Source organism: Haliotis rufescens, unplaced genomic scaffold (genome assembly GCF_023055435.1).
Source record: "Haliotis rufescens isolate VD_foot unplaced genomic scaffold, xgHalRufe1.0.p SCAF_7, whole genome shotgun sequence".
In the NCBI taxonomy this organism is placed as follows: domain Eukaryota; kingdom Metazoa; phylum Mollusca; class Gastropoda; order Lepetellida; family Haliotidae; genus Haliotis; species Haliotis rufescens.
Window position 1 is genome coordinate 31,225,685 of NW_025964361.1, and position 19,110 is coordinate 31,244,794.

General features: G+C 41.2%; 1 protein-coding gene across 10 annotated transcripts in view; it reads left to right on the plus strand.

Annotated features, from left to right (window-relative positions):
* Positions 1-19,110, plus strand: part of LOC124148156 (mucin-5AC-like) — a 33,347-nt gene that overhangs the window by 9,580 nt on the left and 4,657 nt on the right. For 2 of the 10 annotated variants that reach the window (XM_048387415.1, XM_046519125.2), the window contains exons 3-14: positions 40-201; positions 1,553-1,705; positions 3,395-3,547; positions 4,754-4,906; positions 6,589-6,741; positions 7,950-8,102; positions 9,880-10,032; positions 10,829-10,981; positions 11,945-12,097; positions 12,762-15,139; positions 17,709-18,051; positions 18,795-18,960. In XM_048387415.1, coding sequence (XP_048243372.1) covers positions 40-201; positions 1,553-1,705; positions 3,395-3,547; positions 4,754-4,906; positions 6,589-6,741; positions 7,950-8,102; positions 9,880-10,032; positions 10,829-10,981; positions 11,945-12,097; positions 12,762-13,009 — 1,634 coding nt within the window. In that variant the 3' untranslated portion in view covers positions 13,010-15,139; positions 17,709-18,051; positions 18,795-18,960. Of the gene's footprint in view, positions 1-39; positions 202-1,552; positions 1,706-3,394; positions 3,548-4,753; positions 4,907-6,588; positions 6,742-7,949; positions 8,103-9,879; positions 10,033-10,828; positions 10,982-11,944; positions 12,098-12,761; positions 15,140-17,708; positions 18,134-18,710; positions 18,961-19,110 lie in introns of all 10 variants that reach the window. The other 8 variants (XM_048387417.1, XM_048387419.1, XM_048387416.1 and 5 more) reach the window with 8 other exon arrangements.

Below are 19,110 nucleotides of genomic sequence, written 5' to 3' on the forward strand. Positions count from 1 at the left end.
CTTTCGTTTTACATCGTTTGACTGTCCTGTTCATACCAGCGCCGGCCTCAGTGGCAGGTACAACAACCAACTCCGTCAGGGACACATCAACCGACTACAGCACAGCGACAGCTGCTGCAAGTGAGTCCATCAGGACTACTTCAACCGCACAATCTACAGAGGCAACCTCAGCTACGACACTCAAATTAACACGACAGACAGGTAGGACGGCGCTTCATAGATAACATTACACGCACATCGCAGATTCGTAATAACCATAACCTACTTCAGATCCACACAACTGATTATTAATACGTTTTAGCATCTGATGGTTAAACGTCCTTCAGAACAATTCCCCTGGAAATTGGAGCGGGAGAAAATGTGAGTTTTGATATATAACTACAAAAGGCGATCGAGGTCATGTCAGTGAGAAAGCCTTTTTGTCCACAGAAGGAGTTCCTGATAAAATATTGAAGGATATTGATAGAGCAGATACCAAATGATACACGGGAGTAGATACTTACTGATACACGAGAGTAGGTACCTACTGATACACGGGAGAAGATACCTACTGATACAGGAGAGTAGAAACTTACTGATACACGGGAGAAGAGACCTACTGATACAGGAGAGTAGATACTTACTGATACACGGGAGTAGATACCTACTGATGCAAGGGAGTAGATATCTACTGATACAAGGGGGTAGATACTTACTGATTCACGGGGGTAGATAGCTGCTGATAGGCGGAAGTAGATATCTACTGATACAAGGGGGGAGGTACTGATACAGGTGAGTACGTACCTACCGATACACGAGAGTAGATACCTACTGATATAAAAAAGAGTAGATACTTAGTCATACACGGGAGTAGATACCTACTGATATAAAAAAGAGTAGATACTTAGTGATATATGGGAGTAGATACCTACTGATAAAAAAGAGTAGATACTTAACGTCCAAAACACAACTATGATAGCCATGTCAAATACATCACAATCGAATAACGAATTCATGTTTGTTTCATTCTTGGCCACCATCAGTTATGATTGCATACTGTGCATGTTCATTTGTTCCATGTGACCTTGCTTATACATAGGTCTCCTGCTATGAAGGCCGGCTGATAACTTAACGTGCAGTGAGGACGTGCTTGTGCTTGTATTCTGAAGGATATTTTAAAATCTAAATACAGTAAACTACGGTTATAACGAACACGCTTATAACGAACTAACGGATATAACGAACTAACCTTTTAGTTCCGACTATGTTCTGTAGTTATGCTGTACATATGCTTATAACGAATAACGGTTATAACGAACTAAAATTAGTAGTCCCTTTGAGTTCGTTATAACCGTAGTTTACTGTACATGTTTTACGATAATGCTTCATACGTAATAAAAAATACCTTCTCGAATCAGTTCAGATTTTGTATCTAACGTAAAACATCCGACATGAGCGTCAACACAGTGTCATCTGTTCTCTTCCCAGTTGTCCTTATAACGCTGCAATTAATTACATACATTGAGGCTGCATGCTTTCGTTTTACATCGTTTGACTGTCCTGTTCATACCAGCGCCGGCCTCCAGCACAGCGAGAGCTAAAACAAGCGAGTCAACCAGTACTATTTCAACCAAACCATCTACAGAGGATGAAGCCACTTCGGCCACACCTACAACATCTACAGAGGCATTCTCAACTACTACACTCGAATCAACACGACAGACAGGTAGGACGGTGCTTCATATATAACATTACACGCACATCGCAGATTCGTAATAACCATAACCTACTTCAGATCCACACAACTGTTTATTAATACGTTTTAGCATCTGATGGTTAAACGTCCTTCAGAACAATTCCCCTGGAAATTGGAGAGGGAGAAAATGTGACTTTTTTATATAACTACAAAAGGCGATTAAGGTCATGTCAGTGAGATAGCCTATTTGTCCACAGAAGGAGTTCTTGATAAAATATTGAAGGATATTGATAGAGTAGATACCAAATGATACATGGGAGTAGATACTTACTGATACACGAGAGTAGGTACCTACTGATACACGGGAGAAGATACCTACTGATACAGGAGAGTAGAAACTTACTGATACACGGGAGAAGAGACCTACTGATACAGGAGAGTAGAAACTTACTGATACACGGGAGAAGAGACCTACTGATACAGGAGAGTAGATACTTACTGATACACGGGAGTAGATACCTACTGATGCAAGGGAGTAGATATCTACTGATACAAGGTGGTAGATACTTACTGATTCACGGGGGTAGATAGCTGCTGATAGGCGGAAGTAGATATCTACTGATACAAGGGGGTAGATACTGATACAGGTGAGTACGTACCTACCGATACACGAGAGTAGATACCTACTGATATAAAAAGAGTAGATAGTGATACACGAGAGTAGGTACCTCCTGATACACGGGAGAAGATACCAAATGATACAGGAGAGTAGAAACTTACTGATACACGGGAGAAGAGACCTACTGATACAGGAGAGTAGAAACTTACTGATACACGGGAGAAGAGACCTACTGATACAGGAGAGTAGATACTTACTGATACACGGGAGTAGATACCTACTGATGCAAGGGAGTAGATATCTACTGATACAAAGGGGCGGTCGGGTAGCCTAGTGGTTAAAGCGTTCGCTCGTCACGCCGAAGACCCGGGTTCGATTCCCAACATGGGTACAATGTGTGAAGCCCATTTCTGGTGTCCCCCGCCGTGATATTGCTGGAATATTGCTAAAAGCGGCGTAAAACCATACTCACTCACTCACTCACTCACTCACTCACTGATACAAGGGGGTAGATACTTACTGATTCACGGGGGTAGATAGCTGCTGATAGGCGGAAGTAGATATCTACTGATACAAGGGGGGAGGTACTGATACAGGTGAGTACGTACCTGCCGATACACGAGAGTAGATACCTACCGATAAAAAAGAGTAGATACTTAACGTCCAAAACACAACTATGATAGCCGTGTCAAATACATCACAATCGAATAACGAATTCATGTTTGTTTCATTCTTGGCCACCATCAGTTATGATTGCATACTGTGCATGTTCATTTGTTCCATGTGACCTTGCTTATACATAGGACTCCTGCTATGAAGGCCGGCTGATAACTTAACGTGCAGTGAGGACGTGCTTGTGCTTGTATTCTGAAGGATATTTTAAAATCTAAATACATGTTTTATGATAATGCTTCATACGTAATAAAAAATACCTTCTCGAATCAGTTCAGATTTTGTATCTTACGTAAAACATCCGACATGAGCGTCAACACAGTGTCATCTGGTCCCTTCCCAGTTGTCCTTATAACGCTGCAATAAATAACATACATTGAGGTTGCATGCTTTCGTTATACATCGTTCGACTGTCCTGTTCATACCAGCGCCGGCCTCCAGCACAGCGAGAGCTAAAACAAGCGAGTCAACCAGTACTATTTCAACCGAACCATCTACAGAGGATGAAGCCACTTCAGCCACACCTACAACATCTACAGAGGCATTCTCAACTACTACACTCGAATCAACACGACAGACAGGTAGGGCGGTGCTTCATAGATAACATTACACGCACATCGCAGATTTGGAATAACCATAACCTACTTCCTATCCACACAACTGATTATTAATACATTTTAGCATCTGATGTGTCAAACATTTTTCAGAACAAATCCCCTTGAGATCGGAGCGGGAGAAAACATGAGTTCTGATATATAACTAAACACGCCGACCAAGATCATGTCAATGGGAAGGCCATGTATTTGTCCACAGAAGGAGTTCCTGATAAAATATTGAAGGATATTGATAGAGCAGATACCAAATGATACACGGGAGTAGATACTTACTGATACACGAGAGTAGGTACCTACTGATACACGGGAGAAGATACCTACTGATACAGGCGAGTAGATACTTACTAATACACGGGAGTAGATGCTTACTGATGCAAGGGAGTAGATATCTACTGATACAAGGGGGTAGATACTTACTGATTCACGGGGGTAGATAGCTGCTAATAAGCGGGAGTAGATATCTACTGATACAAGGGGGTAGATACTGATACAGGTAAGTACGTACCTACCGATACACGAGAGTAGATACCTACTGATAAAAAGAGTAGATACTTAACGTCCAAAACACAACTATGATAGCCGTGTCAAATACATCACAACCGAATTACGAATTCATGTTTGTTTCATTCTTGGCCACCATCAGTTATGATTGCATACTGTGCATGTTCATTTGTTCCATGTGACCTTGCTTATACATAGGACTCCTGCTATGAAGGCCGGCTGATAACTTAACGTGCAGTGAGGACGTGCTTGTGCTTGTATTCTGAAGGATATTTTAAAATCTAAATACAGTAAACTACGGTTATAACGAACACGCTTATAACGAACTAACGGATATAACGAACTAACCTTTAAGATCCGACTATCTTCTGTAGTTATGCTGTACATATGCTTATAACGAATAACGGTTATAACGAACTAAAATTAGTAGTCCCTTTGAGTTCGTTATAACTGTAGTTTACTGTACATGTTTTACGATAATGCTTCATACGTAATAAAAAATACCTTCTAGAATCAGTTCAGATTTTGTATCTAACGTAAAACATCCGACATGAGCGTCAACACAGTGTCATCTGGTCTCTTCCCAGTTTTCCTTATAACGCTGCAATTAATTACATACATTGAGGCTGCATGCTTTCGTTTTACATCGTTCGACTGTCCTGTTCATACCAGCGCCGGCCTCCAGCACAGCGAGAGCTAAAACAAGCGAGTCAACCAGTACTATTTCAACCAAACCATCTACAGAGGATGAAGCCACTTCGGCCACACCTACAACATCTACAGAGGCATTCTCAACTACTACACTCGAATCAACACGGCAGACAGGTAGGGCGGTGCTTCATATATAACATTACACGCACATCGCAGATTCGTAATAACCATAACCTACTTCAGATCCACACAACTGTTTATTAATACGTTTTAGCATCTGATGGTTAAACGTCCTTCAGAACAATTCCCCTGGAAATTGGAGAGGGAGAAAATGTGACTTTTTTTATATAACTACAAAAGGCGATTAAGGTCATGTCAGTGAGATAGCCTATTTGTCCACAGAAGGAGTTCTTGATAAAATATTGAAGGATATTGATAGAGTAGATACCAAATGATACATGGGAGTAGATACTTACTGATACACGAGAGTAGGTACCTACTGATACACGGGAGAAGATACCTACTGATACAGGAGAGTAGAAACTTACTGATACACGGGAGAAGAGACCTACTGATACAGGAGAGTAGAAACTTACTGATACACGGGAGAAGAGACCTACTGATACAGGAGAGTAGATACTTACTGATACACGGGAGTAGATACCTACTGATGCAAGGGCGTAGATATCTACTGATACAAGGGGGTAGATACTTACTGATTCACGGGGGTAGATAGCTGCTGATAGGCGGAAGTAGATATCTACTGATACAAGGGGGTAGATACTGATACAGGTGAGTACGTACCTACCGATACACGAGAGTAGATACCTACTGATAAAAAAAGAGTAGATAGTGATACACGAGAGTAGGTACCTACTGATACACGGGAGAAGATACCTACTGATACAGGAGAGTAGAAACTTACTGATACACGGGAGAAGAGACCTACTGATACAGGAGAGTAGAAACTTACTGATACACGGGAGAAGAGACCTACTGATACAGGAGAGTAGATACTTACTGATACACGGGAGTAGATACCTACTGATGCAAGGGAGTAGATATCTACTGATACAAAGGGGCGGTCGGGTAGCCTAGTGGTTAAAGCGTTCGCTCGTCACGCCGAAGACCCGGGTTCGATTCCCAACATGGGTACAATGTGTGAAGCCCATTTCTGGTGTCCCCCGCCGTGATATTGCTGGAATATTGCTAAAAGCGGCGTAAAACCATACTCACTCACTCACTCACTCACTGATACAAGGGGGTAGATACTTACTGATTCACGGGGGTAGATAGCTGCTGATAGGCGGAAGTAGATATCTACTGATACAAGGGGGTAGATACTGATACAGGTGAGTACGTACCTACCGATACACGAGAGTAGATACCTACCGATAAAAAAGAGTAGATACTTAACGTCCAAAACACAACTATGATAGCCGTGTCAAATACATCACAATCGAATAACGAATTCATGTTTGTTTCATTCTTGGCCACCATCAGTTATGATTGCATACTGTGCATGTTCATTTGTTCCATGTGATCTTGCTTATACATAGGACTCCTGCTATGAAGGCCGGCTGATAACTTAACGTGCAGTGAGGACGTGCTTGTGCTTGTATTCTGAAGGATATTTTAAAATCTAAATACATGTTTTATGATAATTCTTCATACGTAATAAAAAATACTTTCTCGAATCAGTTCAGATTTTGTATCTTACGTAAAACATCCGACATGAGCGTCAACACAGTGTCATCTGGTCCCTTCCCAGTTGTCCTTATAACGCTGCAATAAATAACATACATTGAGGTTGCATGCTTTCGTTATACATCGTTCGACTGTCCTGTTCATACCAGCGCCGGCCTCCAGCACAGCGAGAGCTAAGACAAGCGAGTCAACCAGTACTATTTCAACCGAACCATCTACAGAGGATGAAGCCACTTCAGCCACACCTACAACATCTACAGAGGCATTCTCAACTACTACACTCGAATCAACACGACAGACAGGTAGGGCGGTGCTTCATATATAACATTACACGCACATCGCAGATTTGGAATAACCATAACCTACTTCCTATCCACACAACTGATTATTAATACATTTTAGCATCTGATGTGTCAAACATTTTTCAGAACAAATCCCCTTGAGATCGGAGCGGGAGAAAACATGAGTTCTGATATATAACTAAACACGCCGACCAAGATCATGTCAATGGGAAGGCCATGTATTTGTCCACAGAAGGAGTTCCTGATAAAATATTGAAGGATATTGATAGAGTAGATACCTACTGATATAAAAAAGAGTAGATACTTACTGATACACGAGAGTAGGTACCTACTGATACACGGGAGAAGATACCTACTGATACAGGCGAGTAGATACTTACTAATACACGGGAGTAGATGCTTACTGATGCAAGGGAGTAGATATCTACTGATACAAGGGGGTAGATACTTACTGATTCACGGGGGTAGATAGCTGCTAATAAGCGGGAGTAGATATCTACTGATACAAGGGGGTAGATACTGATACAGGTAAGTACGTACCTACCGATACACGAGAGTAGATACCTACTGATAAAAAGAGTAGATACTTAACGTCCAAAACACAACTATGATAGCCGTGTCAAATACATCACAACCGAATTACGAATTCATGTTTGTTTCATTCTTGGCCACAATCAGTTATGATTGCATACTGTGCATGTTCATTTGTTCCATGTGACCTTGCTTATACATAGGACTCCTGCTATGAAGGCCGGCTGATAACTTAACGTGCAGTGAGGACGTGCTTGTGCTTGTATTCTGAAGGATATTTTAAAATCTAAATACAGTAAACTACGGTTATAACGAACACGCTTATAACGAACTAACGGATATAACGAACTAACCTTTTAGTTCCGACTATATTCTGTAGTTATGCTGTACATATGCTTATAACGAATAACGGTTATAACGAACTAAAATTAGTAGTCCCTTTGAGTTCGTTATAACCGTAGTTTACTGTACATGTTTTACGATAATGCTTCATACGTAATAAAAAATACCTTCTCGAATCAGTTCAGATTTTGTATCTAACGTAAAACATCCGACATGAGCGTCAACACAGTGTCATCTGGTCTCTTCCCAGTTGTCCTTATAACGCTGCAATTAATTACATACATTGAGGCTGCATGCTTTCGTTTTACATCGTTCGACTGTCCTGTTCATACCAGCGCCGGCCTCCAGCACAGCGAGAGCTAAAACAAGCGAGTCAACCAGTACTATTTCAACCAAACCATCTACAGAGGATGAAGCCACTTCGGCCACACCTACAACATCTACAGAGGCATTCTCAACTACTACACTCGAATCAACACGGCAGACAGGTAGGACGGTGCTTCATATATAACATTACACGCACATCGCAGATTCGTAATAACCATAACCTACTTCCTATCCACACAACTGTTTATTAATACGTTTTAGCATCTGATGGTTAAACGTCCTTCAGAACAATTCCCCTGGAAATTGGAGAGGGAGAAAATGTGACTTTTTTATATAACTACAAAAGGCGATTAAAGTCATGTCAGTGAGATAGCCTATTTGTCCACAGAAGGAGTTCTTGATAAAATATTGAAGGATATTGATAGAGTAGATACCAAATGATACATGGGAGTAGATACTTACTGATACACGAGAGTAGGTACCTACTGATACACGGGAGAAGATACCTACTGATACAGGAGAGTAGAAACTTACTGATACACGGGAGAAGAGACCTACTGATACAGGAGAGTAGAAACTTACTTATACACGGGAGAAGAGACCTACTGATACAGGAGAGTAGAAACTTACTGATACACGGGAGAAGAGACCTACTGATACAGGAGAGTAGAAACTTACTGATACACGGGAGAAGAGACCTACTGATACAGGAGAGTAGATACTTACTGATACACGGGAGTAGATACCTACTGATGCAAGGGAGTAGATATCTACTGATACAAGGGGGTAGATACTTACTGATTCACGGGGGTAGATAGCTGCTGATAGGCGGAAGTAGATATCTACTGATATAAGGGGGTAGATACTGATACAGGTGAGTACGTACCTACCGATACACGAGAGTAGATACCTACTGATATAAAAAGAGTAGATAGTGATACACGAGAGCAGGTACCTACTCATACACGGGAGAAGATACCTACTGATACAGGAGAGTAGAAACTTACTGATACACGGGAGAAGAGACCTACTGATACAGGAGAGTAGAAACTTACTGATACACGGGAGAAGAGACCTACTGATACAGGAGAGTAGATACTTACTGATACACGGGAGTAGATACCTACTGATGCAAGGGAGTAGATATCTACTGATACAAAGGGGCGGTCGGGTAGCCTAGTGGTTAAAGCGTTCGCTCGTCACGCCGAAGACCCGGGTTCGATTCCCAACATGGGTACAATGTGTGAAGCCCATTTCTGGTGTCCCCCGCCGTGATATTGCTGGAATATTGCTAAAAGCGGCGTAGAACCATACTCACTCACTCACTCACTCACTGATACAAGGGGGTAGATACTTACTGATTCACGGGGGTAGATAGCTGCTGATAGGCGGAAGTAGATATCTACTGATACAAGGGGGTAGATACTGATACAGGTGAGTACGTACCTGCCGATACACGAGAGTAGATACCTACCGATAAAAAAGAGTAGATACTTAACGTCCAAAACACGACTATGATAGCCGTGTCAAATACATCACAATCGAATAACGAATTCATGTTTGTTTCATTCTTGGCCACCATCAGTTATGATTGCATACTGTGCATGTTCATTTGTTCCATGTGATCTTGCTTATACATAGGACTCCTGCTATGAAGGCCGGCTGATAACTTAACGTGCAGTGAGGACGTGCTTGTGCTTGTATTCTGAAGGATATTTTAAAATCTAAATACATGTTTTATGATAATGCTTCATACGTAATAAAAAATACTTTCTCGAATCAGTTCAGATTTTGTATCTTACGTAAAACATCCGACATGAGCGTCAACACAGTGTCATCTGGTCCCTTCCCAGTTGTCCTTATAACGCTGCAATAAATAACATACATTGAGGTTGCATGCTTTCGTTATACATCGTTCGACTGTCCTGTTCATACCAGCGCCGGCCTCCAGCACAGCGAGAGCTAAAACAAGCGAGTCAACCAGTACTATTTCAACCGAACCATCTACAGAGGATGAAGCCACTTCAGCCACACCTACAACATCTACAGAGGCATTCTCAACTACTACACTCGAATCAACACGACAGACAGGTAGGGCGGTGCTTCATATATAACATTACACGCACATCGCAGATTTGGAATAACCATAACCTACTTCCTATCCACACAACTGATTATTAATACATTTCAGCATCTGATGTGTCAAACATTTTTCAGAACAAATCCCCTTGAGATCGGAGCGGGAGAAAACATGAGTTCTGATATATAACTAAACACGCCGACCAAGATCATGTCAATGGGAAGGCCATGTATTTGTCCACAGAAGGAGTTCCTGATAAAATATTGAAGGATATTGATAGAGTAGATACCTACTGATATAAAAAAGAGTAGATACTTAGTGATACACGGGAGTAGATACCTACCGATAAAAAAGAGCAGATACTTAACGTCCAAAACACAACTATGATAGCCGTGTCAAATACATCACAATCGAATTACGAATTCATGTTTCTTTCATTCTTGGCCACCATCAGTTATGATTGCATACTGTGCATGTTCATTTGTTCCATGTGATCTTGCTTATACATAGGACTCCTGCTATGAAGGCCGGCTGATAACTTAACGTGCAGTGAGGACGTGCTTGTGCTTGTATTCTGAAGGAAATTTTAAAATCTAAATACATGTTTTATGATAATTCTTCATACGTAATAAAACATACCATCTCGAATCAGTTCAGATTTTGTATCTTACGTAAAACATCCGACATGAGCGTCAACACAGTGTCATCTGGTCTCTTCCCAGTTGTCCTTATAACGCTGCAATTAATAACATACATTGAGGTTGCATGCTTTCGTTATACATCGTTTGACTGTCCTGTTCATACAAGCGCCGGCCTCCAGCACAGCGAGAGCTAAAACAAGCGAGTCAACCAGTACTATTTCAACCGAACCATCTACAGAGGATGAAGCCACTTCAGCAACGCCTACAACCTCTACAGAGGCAACCTCAACTACTACACTCGAATCAACACGGCAGACGGGTAGGACGGTGCTTCATATATAACATTACACGCACATCGCAGATTCGTAATAACCATAACCTACTTCAGATCCACACAACTGATTATTAATACATTTCAGCATCTGATGTGTCAAACGTCCTTCAGAACAAATCCCCTTGAGATCGGAGCGGGAGAAAACATGAGCTGATATAAAACTAAAAAAGCTGATCAGGATCATGTCAATGGGAATGCCATGTATTTGTCCATAGAAGGAGTTCCTGATAAAATATTGAAGGATATTGATAGAGTAGATACCTACTGATACAGGAGAGTAGATACTTACTGATACACGGGAGTACATATGTAGATACCTATTGATGCAAGGGGGCAGATATCTACTGATACAAGGGGGTAGATACTTACTGATTCACGGAGGTAGATAGCTGCTAATAGGCGGGAGTAGATATCTACTGATACAAGGGGGTAGATACTTACTGATACAGGTGAGTACGTACCTACCGATACACGAGAGTAGATACCTACTGATAAAAAAGAGTAGATACTTAACGTCCAAAACACAACTATGATAGCCGTGTCAAATACATCACAATCGAATAACGAATTCATGTTTGTTTCATTCTTGGCCACCATCAGTTATGATTGCATACTGTGCATGTTCATTTGTTCCATGTGATCTTGCTTATACATAGGACTCCTGCTATGAAGGCCGGCTGATAACTTAACGTGCAGTGAGGACGTGCTTGTGATTCTGAAGGATATTTTAAAATCTAAATACATGTTTTATGATAATTCTTCATACGTAATAAAACATACCTTCTCGAATCAGTTCAGATTTTGTATCTTACGTAAAACATCCGACATGAGCGTTAACACAGTGCCATCTGGTCTCTTCCCAGTTGTCCTTATAACGCTGCAATCAATTACATACATTGAGGTTGCATGCTTTCGTTTTACATCGTTTGACTTTCCTGTTCATACAAGCGCCGGTCTCCAGCACAGCGAGAGCTAAAACAAGCGAGTCAACCAGTACTATTTCAACCGAACCATCTACAGAGGATGAAGCCACTTCAGCCACACCTACAACATCTACAGAGGCAACCTCAGCTACTACACTCGAATCAACACGGCAGACAGGTAGGACGGTGCTTCATAGATAACATTACACGCACATCGCAGATTCGTAATAACCATAACCTACTTCAGATACACACAACTGATTATTAATACATTTCAGCATCTGATGTGTCAAACGTCCTTCAGAACAAATCCCCTTGAGATCGGAGCGGGAGAAAACATGAGTTCTGATATATAACTAAACACGCCGATCAAGATCATGTCAATGGGAATGCCATGTATTTGTCCACAGAAGGAGTACCTGATAAAATATTGAAGGATATTGATAGAGTAGATACCTTCTGATACACGGGGGTAGATACTTACTGATACACCAGAGTAGATACTAACTGATGCAGGGGAGTAGATACCTACTGATACACGGGAGTAGACACTTACTGATACACGGGAGTATATACCTACTGATAAACGGGAGTAGATACTTACTGATGCAGGTGAGTAGATACCTACTGATACACGGGAGTAGACACTTACTGATACACGGGAGTAGATACCTACTGATAAACGGGAGTAGATACTAACTGATGCAGGTGAGTAGATACCTACTGATACACGGGAGTAGACACTTACTGATACACGAGAGTAGATACTTACTGATAAACGGGAGTACTAACTGATACAGGGGAGTAGATGCCAACTGATACACAAGCCATATCGAATACAGGATATTCTACGTCATACCCCTGGACATCTAGATCGCCTTCGCTGACATCTTCCTCTAAAACAGAGGTGCATACATCAGGTACACCTACGTCTGAGACAGCAACATCGTATACAACGACCGCGTCCCCTACAACAGATGTATATACCACGTCATCTTCAGAGATAATTACATCATCACCAGCAAGCGTCACAGCAGGTATGTTAATCAAACTACATACACACTCTCAGGTAAGCATGTATACATGTTAGGTTACTTCACTGAAATATTACATCGACTGTACATAAATATATATCATATATATTATATATCATGCGATAAATGTATCAGTTTGCTAACTCTCATTTAACATTCATATTATGTTCATATGTAATATGTTTCATATGAACGTCTCATGCCATTACATGTCTTATAGCTTTCAGTTCCACTGGTACATTGCTAAAGCAATAATAATAATAATAATAATAATAATAATAATAATAATAATAATAATAATAATAATAATAATATATAAATAAAATATTATGGATGTCAACTTCTTTATTATGAGGAACACGACGTTTCGGAGTATATGCTTACTCCTTCAATAGGCTGATGAATGCCATACCATGCAGAGACCATATATATGTACATGTAAGGACACCAAAATTAATAAGATAAGAAAAGGTGGAAAATAACAAAGGGTAGACACTTACAAGGGAAGCCAACATATGATTAGAAACAGACAATGGAAGCCAACCGAAACGTTGTGTTCCTCATAAAAAGAAGTTTACATCCATAAATTATCTTCCTTATGTGTATGACTTCTAAATGCCTTTCAAAGACCTGAAAGTCTTTATTGTCTGTAACGACGTTTCAGGGATGCTTCTTTTCCCTTCATCACCGGCTACAACAACGCCATTCGTCTGATAAAGGGCCAAGGAGTAACCTTGAAATGACGTTACAAACAAGAAGTTGTTTTCTGCCTTCGTGTTACTATTGAATTGTTGTTGTCGCTTGTTCTAAATGTCAATTAAAGATTTTTAACCACGTGTGTTGACCCCTAGAATGGTTTATGTATTTGTATGAATGCAATGCTGTATATCTGTACATTTGGAATGAGTGGTATGTTGGGCATGATTGAAGTGTGCATTACGTGCCAGTAGTGAGATGAGCGGTGTCCGGGCAGGTTAACAAGTCCATCCTGACAATGTCATGCTCCACCCAGTTAAAGGTGAGTGTTTCAGTATCCCGTCTGAAGCTTCCCTTGCTGACAGCCATGAGCGGTAAGTGGAATGGTAGGTATGATAAACCAAAACGCAGTAACCAGGTGTGTACATTTATGTATACGTGTCCGTAATCAGTATACATGGACCTTGTCTAATCTGGCATCGCGCAGAAACGGAAATGATGCCGGTTAAGACAGGGAGACGGGCTTCTCAGAGTTTGTCCCCCGATAGTCATTTCTAGGAGGTTGAACTTTAACTTTAACTGGGAACTTTAAAAGGGATAATCAGACATGTCATTCTGTAAAAACAATTAAATAAATTATACATTTCACATTTTATGAGAATCCATTTTGTGTATCACTGAAATATGAAAAGATATCCATCACAGTGGAGTAGTGTATGTAAAATTGTATATTGGTATCTGCGTGTTGATATGCAGCGAAACCCCTATAGTCTGGACACTGTTAGTTCATAAACCTAATGATAACTGTATACCTTCTCTATACGATTTAAGGACCATTCATTAATCCGGACGACTTTATTGCTGACCGTGCTGAATAATGGGGTTTCACTTTAAATGTGACGTCTACTAGTATTCTTTATACGTCCCTCACTCACTCTAGGGTGATCGTCGTCCTAGTATAGCCTAGATGTATGTGTACTACTGCATGTACTTTGTCCTCAGGTACTGAAGCTTTTTGTTATTTTAGATGTGTAACCCAAGAATATTTTCTCAGAAAAAGAAGGGAGTTGGTGTAATATAATAATAATGTATTGACTGAACTAAGACGCCACAGGTCCATACAATTTTACATATTTTCAAAAAGTATGCGTTTTATCTGAGCATATTTTGTAATATTCATTTTCTGTAGACATAAGCATTAAAATATAATACATTATATGTCATATGTCAGATAATATGTATATTACCAATGACAATAATTGTGCTTTTATTACATAATGGTAATTGTTACATAATGATTACATAAGGTTAAATTCATATTCTGCGCTCTTCAACGTACATGTACAGTTGTTCAGGGTTCCACTGTATTTACTTTTATAATGCATTAGGTCATATTATCCTGACTGCAACTAATGCTATATAAATATTTAATATCTGGTTTAAAGGTCCAAACGCCGAACTACAAATACATACAGTGTCCAGGTATGAAGGTAAGATGTAGTTCCATTGTTTACTACAAATGTAAAGACGTGGTGAACTGAACCGCAAAAGAAACGTCACTTCAAGTAACATTGCATGAAAAGTTGTCATTTAAATATCTGGGTAATTTTTGTCAAAGTTTCTAAAATTTAACATTACCTTGTCCGGAAAAATGAAATTTGATGAGAAAAAAACAAAGCAGATGACAATAAAACCAATCGCCCTACGCATCACGGCAACGGTCATGGTAACCCGATGCACGTGAAGTCCGTGCAAATTGAAATACACATGCGTTCCCTCATTTATTTGCCCTATAAAAATCCACCCAGATCCGATAACATTCATTCGTTATTGAATTGCTACTACATGCCAAGATTAACAAGAAATCAGCGACACCAAACCCTTAGACGATTGCAAGCTGGACAAACCGCCCGGCAAGCAGCCAATGCATTTCAAGTCCACGTAAGGATCATACACAGGCTCTAGCAACGGTACCAGACCACCAACACTACAGATGACCGACCACGTAGTGAAAGACCAAGGGTCACCACCCGACGTCAGGATCGTCAGATTGCGCGACAGCATCTTCAAGATCGCTTTGTTACTGCTGCGGAAACTGCTCGATAGACCATGGGGACACACCAGCGACACCGTGCGTCGACGATTGACGAGCGGACACCTCCACTGTCTCAGGCTACACCGAGGACCCATTCTGACACCACGTCATGGCCGGCACCGTTTTCAGTGGGCAACACAGTACCAGCATTGGCGCCACCAGCAATGGAGAAGAGTCCTCTTCTCAGACGATAGCCGTTACTGTCTCTTAACAGCAGATGGCACAGAGAGAGAGAGAGAGAGAGAGAGAGAGAGAGAGAGAGAGAGAGAGAGAGAGAGAGAGAGTATGGCGACGCCGTGGGGAACGTTATTCGGATGCTTGTGTTGTTGAAAGAGACTCGTGGGGTGGTCCGAGCATCATGGTGTGGGTCGGAATTGGTCTTGCACAGAGGGTCAGCCCTGTGGTCTTCCAGAACATCGGTCCAGGGAGAGGCAATGGTGTCACAGCAGCTCGGTACATTGATCAAATCTTGAGACCACACGCCATACCTCATTTAATTTGGCACGTCGCCGCAATCACGAGTTTCAGCATGATAACGTCCGTGCCCACACTGCGAGAGCAACAAGAGACTTCCTCTAGCAGAATGGCATCAGAACAACCGATTTAAATCCCATAGAGCACCTGTTGGACGAGATTCAAAGACGGCTGAATAACGTCCAACCAAGGCGGACAACTGCAGCTGAACTGCATCAGGCGTTCCTTAGAGTGTGGGCTCAAGTGCATATGACCTTCATCGACCGCCTCACCCATTCCATGTATCGACGTTGAACGGCAGTCATCAATGCACATGGCGGACACACGAGATACTGACATGTGATGCCATTTTTTCAGAGACTCGTGTTGTGTTTCACTTTAAGAACATTTGTCACAGTGACTTTAATTTCAACCTTGATGATCAGTTTTGCCAAGTTTCATCTTTTCAGTATGTCTCAAAGTGTGTTTACAGTGTTTGGAAAAGTAAGGTTTCTTATATATCTATCCATGGTGACGTTTCTTTTGCGGTTCAGTATATGAAATCAATCAGGACAAAAAAGACAAAATGTATTGATGATTTCTTAGGAGCGTATGTATTATTTAATTGTATGAAGTCTACAAAGATCCACACTCGACTGCCAACTGTAAATTTAACATGTTCTCTGTGGAATAGTTTGCTTTCAATAATAATACTTCTTTGAGTTATATGTGTGGTGTTTGTCATGAAGGAAACGACACTACGCCGGAACGTATTATGCACACTTCAAGTGATGCTGCTTGGCATCTGCTACTTCCTGCGTGTCACGTGGTGTTGCAGACAAACAATATGAGTCGGACGTGTTTGTTCAGTCTCAGTCACTGCATTTCTCAGGAATCGGATATTTGATACGATGTCCTTTATCGTTTCCTCTTATGAGTATTATCCTGTCAACAATTTTTGTGCCTTGACCTAATAACTTCTGGATGACGTTTCCACCACTCGAAGTTATTAGAGACTCATTCAATGTACAATACAAATGCATGTGCTCCATCTTTCCACGCACATTAAATAATAGAAATTGTAGTTGATGTGTTTCCATTGTTGACTTTAAAATAGTTAACTATGTCTTATATGGCTTTAGGAGCACAGGTGGCCCAGTCGTCTAGGGCGCCGCGATTCGCTGTGCAGAGTTGCGTCCCTAGGGCACGCCAGAAACCTATGATTGTGGATTCGAATCCCGGTTCGCCCCGATTATGTTTTTAGGTTTGTCTGCACCATACCCGTGCTCGTGGGTTTCACCGCAGTGGTAAACGTCTGAGACCTGCATCACTTCGGGCTTTCCTCCCACGTTAAGCTGACACGCCGCGATATGACATGAATTCTGTTAAAGGCGGCGTTAAACCAAACTCACTCACTCACTCATTTATATGGCTATTTTTATTTTAAGTTTGATGTATACAAGTGGTCTAATGTAAATGAATAAGCATGTATTGTACTGTCGCCCTCACAGGGTCCTTACTCGTGAAGCAAGAGGTGATAGTGAAGCAGTACAAACACCCGGTGCAACATCGGACGCAGTGACACCCTCATTGTGCATAGCCCTGTCCAAAGACAACACGACTTGGTACTGGAGACATGTAGACACGCCGTGAACACCTGGTGTCTCAATTTAGACAACACATTGATGCAGGAAGACATGTTGTTGGCACCTGGTGTCACGTGAGATAGTATGGCTCGGTACTGGAGACAAGCCGTTGGCACATGGCGTCACACGTGAGACAACATGGAGACACGCCATAGACACCTGGCCACGTGTGCTATATATGTTTGGTTCAAATGGATTACCCTGTGTTGTAAGTGCAAGGCCTCCCTACCTCAAACATAAACCTGGTTATGTGCTTATGTAACTGAGAAGACTCAGCCAAGGAATGGCTGGTAAACAAGCTTTTATTATGAGAATAGCAGTAATTGACAGTAATTGAGCTAAACTATTTTTATTTAACGGGGATGCTATTACACTATTAGATACATAGAGGTATGGTCAAATCACCGCACATCAGTGGATATTTAGTCTATTTCCTTCAGCAAACCAGAGGTAAAAATATTAAAAAAAACATCCATAGACCAAACATGACTAGCCGAATTGGACGCAAGTATCATCATCAAGAACATTGAGAAGGCCGGGAAGGTCAAAATTGCACAGCTGGACCTAGGTGCCTTCCTTCGAGAGGGGAGGGCACCTAGGTCCAGCTGTGCCCTCCCCTCTCCAAGAAAGCGAGTGTATCATGAGATAGACAATCGTTACGGTCGACTCAAGGAGCACTTTGCTGAGGGACTGAAAACCCGACTTGACTTCTTAGATGCTGCTGGCAAACTTGTTAAGTTAAATGATTTAGTGAAAACAGGGTACAGTCAGAATGATATTCAGTAAATGTTGGATGTCTGTTTTAATTCATTGTTGAATTTTCACAGAATCAGAATATGGAGAAACGCACGTTTCATTATGTTTCAGGTTGTATATGTGGGTGATACCATTTCAATGAAGAGGCAGGAAGCAAGTGCAGTGTATTCAACCTTGTCTTATGTTTGTTTTAAGCTGTCTGCAGGCTGGGGTGTCTACAAATGGGGAGCCACCGTCGTCTCATCTGAGACATTCTGAGCCAGCACGGCTTCATGGTGGAGACACGTAATGAAACCTGGGGTCTCTTTATCTTGTGATTACAGGACTCTTTATCAGTTGTCCAGTGACCTTAACTAAACAGGTCAGAAAATCACAGTGCAAGTGATATAATGACAATGACAATGACAAATTGTTTATTTTTGTCTCATCGGAGATACAGGATATAAATTTATATGGTGTTATTTGTAGTGAGATTTCGGACAGACATTTTGTAGCACATACTACCTAGTGT